At 39.1% G+C, this 14,214-nt stretch overlaps 1 protein-coding gene across 1 annotated transcript; it reads right to left on the reverse strand.

The window, feature by feature from the left end:
- Nucleotides 1-2,124: 2,124 nt before the first annotated feature.
- Nucleotides 2,125-10,331, reverse strand: TTC32 (tetratricopeptide repeat domain 32). Its single transcript, XM_082851844.1, has 3 exons — nt 9,838-10,331; nt 5,149-5,315; nt 2,125-4,401 (listed from the first exon to the last, which is right to left on the reverse strand). Exons 1-3 carry the CDS (start codon nt 9,987-9,989, stop codon nt 4,274-4,276), a joined length of 447 nt encoding a protein of 148 aa, XP_082707970.1. The 5' UTR covers nt 9,990-10,331; the 3' UTR covers nt 2,125-4,273.
- Between the last annotated feature and the right edge of the window lie 3,883 nt (nt 10,332-14,214).

Below are 14,214 nucleotides of genomic sequence, written 5' to 3' on the forward strand. Positions count from 1 at the left end.
TTTTTGAGAAATATAGAAAACAACACAACGTGCATTTATCTAGAAGCTGTTAAAATTACACACTTAGCTCATGTACCAACTGTTCTGTTAGCTCTTCACTAGGTTCTTGGAAAGTTACACCATATGTTTGTCAATAATTAGTTTTTTAAAATAACAACCTGTTCACCCAAACACATTAAATAAATATGCCATAAGAAGTGAAAGTTCCACATCACGGCTTCAGGCAGAGATGCACCTCCCGTTTACTCCACACAAGTTTCTTGTCAGAGAACATCACATGAGCCAAATTGGAATCATGCTACTTATTTGGATGGAAGCAGAAGAGGCAGCAGTTTTTAGGACTCTTGCATCTGTGTTGTGTGTGTGCTACTAGGTGTTTTGAAACACTCTCATGTTTAGCCTTTAATTTGCCCAAAAGTGCTTTTCTGTGTTATAACTTCATTAAGTGCATTTTGCATGCCAGAAGACCATGAGACCCGAAAAGCTTGAAAAAGTTGAGAATGGTACAGAAACTCTGAATATACTTAAAACCCACTGAATTGTACACTCTGTATCTCAATAAAACTGATGGTACAGAAAAAATAATGAGTAAAGGAAGCATTCATGCCATTACAGTTTATGTAACTGTTGTAATTATGTAATTCCAAATTATTACTTATATAAACTTGTCTTTATCAGTCAATTGATATATATATATTTTAATTTTTATTGGAGTATAGTTGATTTACAATGTTGTGTTCATTTCAAGTGTACAGCAAAGTGAATCATTTATACATATACTTATATCCACTAATTTTTAGATACCTTTCCCATATAGGCCATTACAGAGTAGAGTTCCTTGTGCTATACAGTAGGTCCTTATTAGTTATCTATTTTATATGTAGTAGTGTGTATATGTCAATCCCAATCTCCTAATTTATCCCTCCCTCCCCTTACACCCTGGTAATCATAAGTTTGTTTTTACATCTGTAACTCTATTTCCGTTTTGTAAATAAGTTCATTTGTACCCTTTTTCAAGATTCCACATATCAGCGATTTCATATATTTGTCTTTCTCTGTCTGACTTACTTCACTCAGTGTGACAATCTCTAGGTCCATCCATGTTGCTGCAAATGGCATTATTTCGTGATATATTTTTCTATCTGCAAAAAGTATTTGGGTATCTTGGGCTAAAATGAATGTAAAATGTTTTCATTTTCTGGCTTTTCACTCAGCAGAAGCATTTTCAAGGATAAATTAAAGTTGTTAAGCAAGATAGGGGTTTAATTATTTGAAGCTTAGAGTCAGATGTTTAAGGGGGATTAGACTTGGCAGAGATGGAGATATTGAGATGTGTTGCCGTATGCTGAATTGATCTGTGCTGAGTGGCAGGGCTGAAATATATTCTGCCCATCGAGAAAGACGAAGACCTGCAAAACAGCGGAAGGCTAAGACTATATAGTGTTGTGGGGGGAAGGGGTAGAGAGGCCAGTGAAAGGCAGAAAAACCAGAAAAAATCTAGAAAAGGGCAAACAGATAATGATTAAAAGCTGACTTGGAAATTTCATTTGCTCATCCAGCAGCTGGGCTGTGGTTGGTTATCATAAAGGAAGTCCACATGCTTCATTCAGTTCCAGATTTCAGACAAAAAAAAAAAAAAAAAAAAAAAGCTCTGCGCTTAAGAGTTAAAAGTTATTTTCTAAGCTCAAAAGTAATTTATATCCATTTATTCTCTCTTACCTTACTTTGTAAAGGACAAACCTTAAAACAAACCACAATTTTCTGCCTTGTTTGTAGAGAGAAAAAAACTGGAAAACAATATAGTTTGGGCACTTTTCTAGTAGAAAAAGAGCTCAACAAATACTGAAATGTGGGAAATACAAACAACAGCAAACATAAAATAACGTCTTTTTTAAAAGGTACATAGCAGGACTTCCCTGGTGGTCCAGTGGTTAAGACTTCCCCTTCCAATGCAGGGGTTGCGGGTTTGATCCCTGGACGGGGAGCTCAGATCCCACATGCCTCGCCGCCAAAAATCCAAAACAGAAAACAGAAGCAATACTGTAACAAATTCAATAAAGACTTTAAAAATGGTCCACATCAAAAAAATCTTTAAAAATTTTTTTTAAAAAGGCAGATAGCAAAGGTATTAGTCAATCAGAAATTTAGAATCTGAATGTGTAATGTCGGAAGTTTTGAAGAAAATACATGAGGAAAATATATTATTCTTTAGTTATTTCCGGTAACTTGAGAAAAGTAAGTGTCTGGGTTCCAAATCAGCAACTGCTGATTCTGAACTTGAGTGACTTTTTTCTGATAAAGGATGAAGAAACGTTGAATAATAAAACCCTACAAAACCAAATTAAATTTTTAATAAGCTTTTTTTCATATTACATCTGATCCCAGTCAAGAGTAAAGAAAAGAGAACATAAGTCAAGAGAAAATAAAGTTATCAAAGCATTTTTTAAGTATTTGATTTTCAGGATAGACTGGCTTTAAACCTTCCCAAGGTCTACGGACTTTGCTTTTTATTTTATTTTTTTAATAAGTTGTAAAATAAGTTTTTAAAAGAAGTTATCTTAAGAGGAATTTTTCTACATTTTAAGGCAACTTTATAAATTCTTTCAAAGACATTTCCAACATAAGATAAGTCATATTGGAAAATGTGAATCATTCCAGAAATAGAGATTTTAGTTTCCTTTCAAACTTCATTTCCTTTTAATATTCATTCACCTGCAGCCCAAATTCTTCATGTATTTTGCCAGATATTATTTATGAACTACAAACGAGGCAATTACGTCCTCTGCTTTATGAGATCACTAAACTCAAACAAAACAAAACAGAACAAAACACCCTTTTAAGGGTGATGATGGTGATTGCATCTGAGAAGGTCACAGTAGTTACGCTGAGCCCTCCTCTGGAGACACTGGGCAAACATACTCTTTTCTCCTGATTAGGGCAATTTCCACCCCAGAACAGTTTTTTTCCACAGCAATAATAAACTAGTTTGGGAGATCCCCAGATACAGGCTCTGAATCTTTGAAAGCCAAACCTCAACAATAAAAACACACACACAAAAATGTAGGTGAGACATGGTGTCTCTGGCTCGTTTTCCCTTCAAATCCTTCCCAGCTCTCGAAAGCTTCATCATAGCCTAATCGAGCGTTGCAGCACCCAAATAAAATAGGTTTTTTAAAAGCCTTCTATTTACTAAGTGCTTTTTGTCAGTTTCTCACCTCTCTAATCACCCCCATTCCACTCACAATTTATTATATAGAGTGTGAACAGTTCTTGGCTTATGTGAGTATTCAGTAAATGCTGATGATGGGATTATTAGTGTCATTATCCAGAGACAAAAAACGATGCTTGATATTTAAATCTTAACTACCTTACCAACGATTACTAGAGAAAATCAAGTGTAAGTTGAATTCTTTCCAATTGCTCTCATGCAAGACATGTGTTTATTTTTAAGCCCAAATGTTATGTCTCTCTAGCCTAGCTATATAAAATAGCTTTGCTCTCAAAGTGAATACCATGGGGAGAAAATGGGCAGGGGACTATTGTAGATTAAAAGAACACAAAGAGACTTAACAACAAAATGCAGTGTAACTTGATTGACTCCAGACCCAGAAATAAAAATCTACACAAGACATTTTGGAAACAATTGGGGAATTCGAATATGGGCTGGGTATGGATGATATTATAGAATTATTAGTTTTATTAGGTATTATAACGGTATTGTGGCTATAAAGAAGGCTGTCTCTATTCTTAGAAAATGCAGGCTGAAATATTTAGGAGTAAAGTATTGTGATGTCTGCGCAACTCATTTTCAAGTGGCTCAGTAAAAAGTTATCTATTTAAGTATAGAGAAAAAGCAAATGTGGCACAATGTTAACAACTGGTGAACCTCAGTGAAAAGTTTACAAGTGTTTATTGTACTATACTTCCAATTTTCTGTAGAGGTAAGATTTTTTTAATAAAAAGTTGGGAATAAAAAATAGCAAAATAAATAGTTTTACTGAAGAAAATACCACACATTTCTTTAAATATTTTACTGTAATAATATACAATTATACATTCTTTTTACTTATTTACACTTCATAAAAGCATGCCCACTCAACATAGTTACTCAATTTGAAATTAACTACCTTAAGTACATCATTTAACTTTCAGTGCTGATGCATGAATCTCTTTATCTTAAATATAAATCAAAATAGCTTAACACCAGCTTTAAATTAAAGACAATGAGATGCCAGGTGGATCATGAGTTAGTATTTCAACTAAGTTAAAATTTTCAATAATTTCTTTTTTGCTTTTCTTTTTTGTCTAGAATAGTCTGTTTTAAGCTCAAAACAGCATCTTGAAATCCAGGATTTAAGTCTAATACTTTCTTGAAATCTTCCAAAGCATCATCAAAGTATCCTGTACCAGAACCCAAAAAAAATAGAAAAGAAAAAACACTGAGTATTTCTATATATTATTCATAGCAAAGTTTGGATACATATACTTTTGCTTTTATATTTACAAGCTTTCAACCACTCCTACTAAAGGAGTATTTTCCTCTTGATAATGATGTAGGGATGTTTGAATCACAGTAACTTTGTGTACCCTTACAGATTAATACACTTAAAATTAGTTATGGGTTTACGTACTGGGATTTAACAGGTACATAGCCTAAATCATCACAAAATTTCAACAAAATCGTATCACCTATTTTATATAATTACAGTAAAATGAAGAAACAGGAAATTAATATTCTTTTTAACACTTTAATGAGAAACGATCCTAACAGTCCCTTTAGTCCAAGAATCTAAAACCCCTTCACTTTATATTGTCTTGTATGCCTTCAAAGATTTTAACTCAGAAGAGTGTCCCAGGGGATCAGAAGCATTACCCTCATTTCGCAGCTGGGGATGCAGAGGCACGAAGTAATGGGATCACTCTCACTCCTGTGCCCAGGTCCAATTCCCACCCCAGTGCCCCGCTGTGGTCTGTAACACCTACTGAAAGCCTAAAATAAATTCAGGTAGGCTTCCTTTGCTCCAGGCTCTAAACCTAAATTTCACATCACTTTCACACTGGATGATTGCTACATTAGCTTTACAACATTTGAGAGCTCTGAATTCACAGAATACAGTCAAAGACAAAAGGGGGGAAAAAGATTCTTACCCAGCCTATATAATATCAACCCTCTGTTGTAATATGGAACTTCAAAATTGGGTTGGACTTCTATGGCAGATGTGTAGTCATCCATGGCTTCATAAAAATCCACCCTGAAGTACTTGATTTGCCCCCTGTTGTTATATGCAGTAGCCAAATCCTCAGGGCTGCATTTGCTTTAAACAAAAAGTTCACATTAAAAACACAGTGTTGCCAAATTCCTCTTGCTTCCCCTTTCATTCTCTTTTGGGTGTTGTCAAACTCATAGCCTATAACATGCAGTATCTACACTGAAAAACCAAGCGGAAGAAACAAAGTGCAAGGAAATAAAGCAGTGGAGTCAATTTTTGTTTAATCCTGGTTTCTACATTTGCAAGGTTATATAGCACTGCAATGTCAATCTGAAAAGCACATTCATTTTACCGTGTGTTCAAAGCCCCTGTTCATTGTCAACTTGTTTTGTTGAATATAATATGAAAATGTTTATTTTCTAAAGCACATGCCAGTGAGGCAAAGAAGACAGCTCAGAATTGAATGAAGCAAGGAGGGAAAGCCAGCCCAAAGTTCAAGTGTGCTACGGACATGTCATAAAGTGAATCAGTTTTATCCTCAAATTTTTAAATGATCTCAAAACACTGAGATTTTCACTCATTTGCCACCAGTAAAGAAACAGAGGTTAACTCTAAGTGAAAAATCAACATGCTGATCCCTAGGGAGTGCTCTCTGGGGACAGAATCGCCCTCCCTCCAGCCTCAGCAGGTATCCTTTCCAAGGCCAGACTGGCTTCCTGCTAGTGGGACATCATGGCTCTGGTCCACACTGGGGGTCCTGTGTGCAGAAACGGCACTGCATCTGAGGCCTCCAGAGGTGGTCCACGGAGCTTTGAGTGAGCAGCCTCCTGTGAGTGGTTAGACATCCAGGCAGCTCTGACCAGCCACCAGCTCAACAGGACACACACACACACACACACACACACACACACACACACACACGCACGCCAGCCTCTGCTGGACAAATCTTCTACACAGAGAATATCAGTGGACTCTGCTCCGTGTCAGAGATGATTCTGTTTTCCTTTCTTTTTTTCAAAGAGGATTCTCCAATTTGAACCAAACAGGGAAGATGCAGGCTGAACTCAGCTGTCATTCTTTGTTATACTCCACAGTTCAAAGTCTAGTTCTCAGAAAATATTTGTGACCGCAGTCAGTGTTATTAAAAGTTACTTCTCTTAACATCTTGATCCTTGACATCTCAGACAGGGACTGTAATTACTGCTGTTAGGAGCGGTACTCACAGCCTAGGGGTCTCCTTCAAGTTTAAGTTTCCCAACAATGGAAAGGAATCACTGCAACTTTAGAAAATGTCTGTTTCTGTGAGCTAGGACTGAGAGAGACTGGGTACATGGACACTTCTAGATGCCGCCAGCACCACCGTTAAATCCTAGTGAACAAGAAGGGACACTCCGTTTATCTCTCTCTCTGTTATGATATAGCTGGACTGCTGCCCAGTAAAGAGTATTAAGAAAAATGCAGCCTCAGGACTCGGTAAGGCTTTAGTCATTAAATTTCTAAGCTTCAAAACTTTGTTATAAGTGTCTTATTATCAGAGGATCATCAAATGTTTGATTTAGAATCAGATCTCATTACAACAAATTCTAAAAGCCTACTCTCCCTATGGAAATCGTTTCATATTTTAAAGACATGGGCTAACAGTTAAAGCCGAATTTTTTTAATACTGAGAATTTTGTAATGATAGTGTTTACTTGGATGGAATATAATCAAGTCACCTAATCCAAAAGTAGATTTTTTTTTTCTTTGCACTTGCTAACTTTAGCAAAGAAAAAAAAATTTGGAAATTACATTTATGGCTAAGGCTGCACTTTTGGACATTAAAAGAAAACGTTATAAACCATTCAGAGTGGCAGGCATACAAAGACTGTGAATACTGTTTCAAAATGATTCACTGACCCATTGTTTTAAAAATAAACGAACCCTAAAAGATATATTTAAGGAAGAAAGTTGAAATGACAGAATTCAGTTTAACCATGAGTTCCTAGAAGAATTTCAGAACTATAAGGAAATTAGAAGGCTCATGCAGGCATGCTGAACAAGCTTCTGCTAAACCTCCACAGATTTTCTTTCCTATGCTGGTAAGGGGCAGAAATTACATTGGCCACACAACAAATTTGTGCTCTCAGGCTGAGATGAAAAAAGGAGGAGGAGTAACAAGACTAGAGGCATCGATGCCTGTTGCTGATGAATCCTTTTTGAAACCTACTAGATAAGTCTAAAAAATATAACAAACTAGTGAATTTAACAAACAAGAAGCAGACTCACAGATATAGAGAACAAACTAGTGGTTACCAGTGGGGAAGGGGGAAGGGACAATACAGGGGTGGGGGATTAAGAGGTACAAAATATTAGGTATAAAATAAGCTACAAGGGGGCTTCCCTGGTGGCACAGTGGTTGAGAGTCTGCCTGCCGATGATGCAGGGGACACGGGTTCGTGCCCCCGTCTGGTAGGATCCCACATGCCGCGGAGCAGCTGGGCCCGTGAGCCATGGCCGCTGAGCCTGGGCGTCCGGAGCCTGTGCTCCACAACGGGAGAGGCCACAACAGTGAGAGGCCCGCGTACCGAGAAAAAAAAAAAAAAAAAAAGCTACAAGGATATATTGTACAACACAGGGTATATAACCAATATTTTATAATAGCTATAAATGGAGTATAACCTTTAAAAATTGTGAATCACTGTATTGTACACCTGTAACATGTAATATTGTAGAGCAACTATACTTCAATAAAAAATTAAAAAATAAAAAAAATTTAACCTACTAGATAAGTCTATGCTTAGAGCTTGAAACAAGAATAGAAAACTACATTTTCTATGATTACTAACTTTGGGGGGGGTGGGTACCATCTTATTGCTTGTCCCAAAACTTCTATTAACTATTAGTCTGGTGTATGACTGAAATAGGAAAGCCACTAAATGTTTCTGATTTAATTCCATGTGAGTTTAACAAACAGGAGAAGAATCATAAGCCTCATACAAATAAGACTAGCTGGTATCCTGTCAAGAAAAATCAGATCCTTGAGGGGAGAGGAGGGTGATAGCGCAGACAACTCAGAACTGGAAAAAAACCTGCTCATCCAGCTGCCCTTTCTTTTTTCATCCTGGACCACTCAACACCATCAACAAGAACAACAAAGGCAAAACATGGAGTACAACACATGCTACACACTCAAGAATAAATCCAAGATGCTTTGAGAGAGTAGGTATTAGCAGGTGAGGTTGAGACAAGCTGGGACCTGGGACCCTTTGCTGCAGCGCTTGCACCTGGACAAACATCTCCTTGAGCAACAAAATACAAAGAAACTATACGGGACTAAAAAGTTGGTGCAAATTATGGACAAGATACAAGACCAAAACCAAAACAAACGCCAACTGCCATTTCTGAAGAGCTGGGAGCAAAAACAAGGTGTCGGGAGCAAAAGCAGGGTACCGCGCATGGCCCCTGCACTCAACGCCCCCAAAGGGGTGGGCAGACCGCCTAAGCCACCCCTCCGGCCAGCCGGACCCCGGACACACCCCCTCCCCTCACCCCTTATAAGGAACCAGCTAGCCCCTCCTCGGGGAGCAAGGGAATCTGTTACTTGTGTTTGCTCCCTCCCGCTGCAGCAGGGGCCCCAAGAAAGCCTTGCCGGAATTTCTTGTCTAGTCTCATCGGTTTCTATTGATTGGGGAAGGCCAAGAACCCTTGTCAGTATCAAGGTTGCTAACATCACAAAAAAAAAGACATTACATGTTCTCTGACAGAAGGACACAACACCACCTACAATAGTGTTCTCACCATAATTCTGGATCTGAATTGGATCAAACCTCAAGATTTAACTACCAACTCACAAGAAATGTAGGAGACAGAGGACCATATTAAATGACATCAGGGGGTTGAATTCAGCAAATCCAAAATACGGGAAACTCTCAGGACACATGACCCGGTTTCCTCACCGAATAAACTGCAAGGCAAAAAAATGAACGGGAGCCTTAAAGGCTAAAAGACTTGACGTGCAGCCCGACTTTAACCAACTTCTAAAAACCAACCAAACAAGCAAACAAAAGAAAACAACCTTTATTGATCAACCAGGAAAATTCCAACACTTGACATTAGCAATTATGTGCTAACGATATTGTGGTTACACCTTTTTAAATCCTTAATATCTAGAAATGCACTCTGAAACATCAATGGATGAATAATATGATGCCCTGGATGAACTGATAATGCTTAAGCCCTGTGATGGTTACCTGGAGGTTCATTATACCATTTCCATATATTTAAATTTTTCACAGTGAAAAACAAAACACCTGCTGTGATGTCGTGGAGTTGCGGTACTGTGTGCTAGCGTGGCCCCCACGGCACCTCGCCCTCACCAGGTCTCGCTCTAAGACTCTGGATCAGAGTAACATAGAATGGGGACACTCGAGGTGAAAGGCAGCCGGCGCCCCGGTGTCCGGACACCTTCATGGGTGTCCCAGAGGAACGCGCCGAGGGCTGCGCTCTAGGATGCTCCCTCACTGCCTTTCTGGAAAGACAAACGTCTGTCCGCTGCGCCGGTGAGCTCGGGTACCCGAAAACCAGACTAGACGGACCCGGCCGCCCACCTTGCAGAGGTCCCGCTGTGCCCACTTCTCGCGATACTTACCTCCCGGACGCCTCTCCCTCGGCGGCCGCACAGGCGTACTGGCGAACGTAAGCGGAGTACAGCGCTTCGGCCTCCGCGTACTCGCCCTTCTGGAAATGAGCTTGGGCAAGCGCTAGGGTCGCGAGCTTTTCTTGCCCTTGCTGCCCTTCCATAGCGGTCGGAGGCCTAGCTTTCCCTGTAGAACTGGGGTTGATTTCTGAGCGATTAGAGGCGGCACGACAAAGCTACTTCCGCACCCCGGAGTTTAACTTGACGGCAAAAACCTGGGCTCTAGAAAAGGAATTTTGTGCCTTCCGCGGACCCGTCGTCTCGCGGGATTAATGACGCTGCTGGTGGCGAGCGCAGGTGCTTCAGGAAAGCTTGGGCAGACAGACCCCTGTGAAGTGCAGTTCTCTTGTTACTGCTGGTCTCGCCTACCTGTCTCCAGAAAAGCAGTAGATCGATAGTCCCAAACTGGTTTCCAAGTCCGTGGTTACATGTTGCAAGGAGTTTGCCCTTTGTTACAGTGAATGGTGGGGGCAGGGGGGCGGTGCCAGAAGCGGAAAAGATGTAGGTTTGTTTTATGAATGGCTAAAGGACCCACGGATTTGTTGTAGCACTTTTCCGGTTCCTGCGTCCACCTGCTAGAGGTTGTTCTAAGTAGGCTGTGGTTACACTGAGACATTTTATGTCGAAATCCCATGAGCTTAGTTGTCACATGGACCTGAGTCCAGTTTCAAACACTACCATTTATTAACTCCAAGGCTCTAGACTGCAAACTTCTCAACCTTTTTGAACTTCTAGAATAGTGTAAGGATTAATTGAATAGTATTTTGTGTTAATAGTCTGGGATCGAGGATGTCAGTTTGCATTGCCAGGCCCTTTATGCCAAAGGGAAACCCATGTAGTAATGTATTAAACACAATATGTTTAATCCAAGTAAAAATTACGTAAAATGAACAGTCCTGAGAGAACAATTCCATTTAACATAGCATTAAAAAGAATAAAATACTTAGGAATTAACCAAGGAGATGAAAGACTTGGTTAGATGAAAACTACAAAACATTGATGAAAGAAAGCCATAAATAGACAAACCATGTTCGTACTAAAGCAATCTACAGATTCAATGGAATCCCTATCAAAATCCCAATGATGTTTTTACAGAAATATAAAACTCCATCCTAGAAATCATAAGAAATTTCAAGGGATTCCAAATAGCCAAAACTATCTTGAAAAATAACAAAGCTGGAGGACTTACACATCCTGATTTCAAAACTTACTAAAGCACAGTAATCAAAAGAGTGTGGTATTGGCATAAAGACAGTCTTTTCCATAAATGGTGGTGGGAAAACTGGATATCCACATGCAAAAGAACGAAGTGGGACCTAAATAGCATATTAGAAAATTCACTCAAAATGGACTAAAGACCTAAACGTAAGAGCTAAAGATTAAAAATTCTTAGAAGAAAACATAAAGCAAAAGCTTCATGACATTGGATTTGGCAATGATTTCTTGGCTATGACACCAAAAAGACAGGCAACAAAAGAAAAAATAAACTGGACTTTATGAAAAGTAAAACCTTTTGTGCATTAAAAGACTATCAACAAAGTAAATAACCCAGAGAGTAAGAGAAAATATCTGCAAATCATGTATCTGATACGGGTGTGAAATGCAAAGATGGAGGTTCTGTGGAGCAGGTTTGGGCTGGTGTGTCCATCTACTCACAGGACGAAGGGATCTGACATGGCGTCTCCATCACACTTGGGAAGCTCTGGTCTACAGGACACTGGAGGGCCCTGCCCCGTGACTGAGCTGCTGGGCCCAGGCTCAGTTGCTGTCCCTCTCCGACTCTCTTGCCCGGCTTCCACACAGTCCACCTGCACTCGGTGCTTTGCCTGCAGGGTGGCATCATCAAGACTTCCCTCAGCCAGCTCAGCCAGCAATACAACTATAAGATGATCTGCTGAAAGCATCATGCTTGCCTTTAACCCCACACCGTCATCTGCCTCAAGAAGTGTGGCCACCACAACAGCCTGTGCCCTGAGAAGAAAGTCAAATAAGACTCCTCCACGAGGTCCTCCTTCCTCTGCAGGGCAGCCCCCTGCCTGAGTCCCATGGCTAGGGGCCTTAGTAAGGTTTCCCTGTCACTGACTGGGATAGTAAAAATAAATAATAAATAAAATTTAAAAATACGTGTATACACACACATACACTATACATATATATTTCCAGAATATATACAGAACTTCTAAAACTCAACTTTTCCAGAGTGGGTGTACTACTCTGCCTTTCCCCCAGCAATGTATGAGGGTTTCAATTACTCCATATCTTCACCAACATTTGTCAGTTTCAATTCTAGCTATTACAGTGGGTATGTAGAGGTTTCTCATTTTTCTCTAAATTCCTCTATATTTTACTAACTAGAAATTTAAACTGTGCCAAATAAGAAATGAGTAAATAAAATAGAAACTCTAATGTCTACTTTTTCTTTTAATTTTTGAGAAATCTCTGAAAAACAAAGAGCTCTTATTATGAAAAAAACTTACAGAACAGCAATTTCTTCAGTTTCACCTCTTTTTTTTTTTTCTGGCCACACAGCAGGGCTTGCGGGATTTTAGTTCCCCTACCAGGGATTGAACCTGCACCCTTGACAGTGAAAGCATGGAGTCCTAACCACAGGACCACAAGGGAATTCCCAATTCACCTCATTTTTTTCTTCTCCTAAATTCAACTGAAATATAAATTAATGCCTTTTATTTTTAAAAAGGTTATTAAGACTATTTTTACTTTCTCATCTATACTCTTTATGTACTTTTGAAATTTTCTCACATGAACATATGTTAGTTTTATACTCAAAAACCAGTAAGTGGGACTTCCCTGGTGGCACAGTGGTTAAGAATCCACCTGCCAATGCAGGGGACACGGGTTCCAGCCCTGGTCCACGAAGATCCCACATGCTGCGGAGCAACTAAGCCCGTGCGCCACAACTACTGAGCTGCGCTGTAGAGCCTGTGAGCCACAACTACTGAGCCCACGTACCACAACTACTGAAGCCCGCACGCCTAGATCCCGTGCTCCACAACAAGAGAAGCCCCCGCAATGAGAAGCCCATGCACCGCAACGACGAGTAGCCCCCGCTCGCTGCAACTAGAGAAAGCCCGCGTGCAGCAACGAAGGCCCAATGCAGCCAATAAATAAATAAATAAATTTATTATTTTTTTTAAAAACAATGTTAATTTCTTTTAAAAAATGAACTGAGAAAATGATAAGAGTAGGCAGTAGGGGGCAACGTAATATTGCGATTTTCATTTTAGAAACTCCGTAGCAATATTTTGGAGCTATAACATCATCAAATTAGGTATTCTTGATTTTCCATTAAAAATCTGGGAACAATGTTTCCCCATTTCTAAATGTGAACTCTGTATGATCTCTAAGGAGTAATTCACTGCAACCTCCAGTCATCAGACATTTGCCTAGTATCTTTAATAAATTGTTGTTGTTTTCCTGTAGGTAGCAAAAGTGATATTGTACAACTACTGTATCTCCTGTCCCTATCTCCCCTTATCCACTCTGGAGCCCAATACCCTTCGACCCAACCCCCATCAAAATACTTACATCAAAACAAGACAAATACCATGTTAGCATGAGTTATAGATAAAGAAAACAGGATAAATACAATTTTTACCTCAACATTTATTATTTTTATGTTTTTTCACTAATGCCACATAAAACCTAAGATCTCAGCTCTTAGAATACAAAAAGATAATTTCAAAGTGTATGTTAGCAAAAACATGTATGTAATATATATATAATACATATATAAAATAAAATTAGCATTTGTGCATGACAGCAGGTCAACAATGCTATGCTGCTTGTTAGCACACTGTTTATTTGTATGGCTTTATCAATCAGTTCGATCATCTCAATAGTTCGGCCTACCATGCTACTTTGAAACTTAACATAATTCAGGCCAAATTTTACGATAAAGAAAAGCATTACTTAAAGGGAGTCAGCTCATGTTTATTACAAGAAGAGAACAACCTTTATTATAATGTCTTCAATATACTGCCTCATTCTGTCTATCCGAATTCTCTCCAAGTATTTGTTGTATATAGACAATTTTGCTTCTCACTGCCCCTTTAATCAGGGGAGAATTTGTTGGTGTCGTTATCCTGAAATTTCCTTCATGTTGAATAAAACCAATTTTCAAGCAGGACAAAGGTCTGTCCCCAAGACATTACGGCAGATCCCTAAAACATTCACAGATATAAATCCCAAATAGTCATAAGCTTTTACAGTAGTTGGAAAGATATGTCTGTGTGTGTACATATATATATATATACACACACACACACACACACACACACACATATATATGTGTATATGCATGTGGATATA

Source organism: Leucopleurus acutus (genome assembly GCF_964270905.1).
Source record: "Leucopleurus acutus genome assembly, chromosome: 12".
Lineage (NCBI taxonomy): Eukaryota > Metazoa > Chordata > Mammalia > Artiodactyla > Delphinidae > Leucopleurus > Leucopleurus acutus.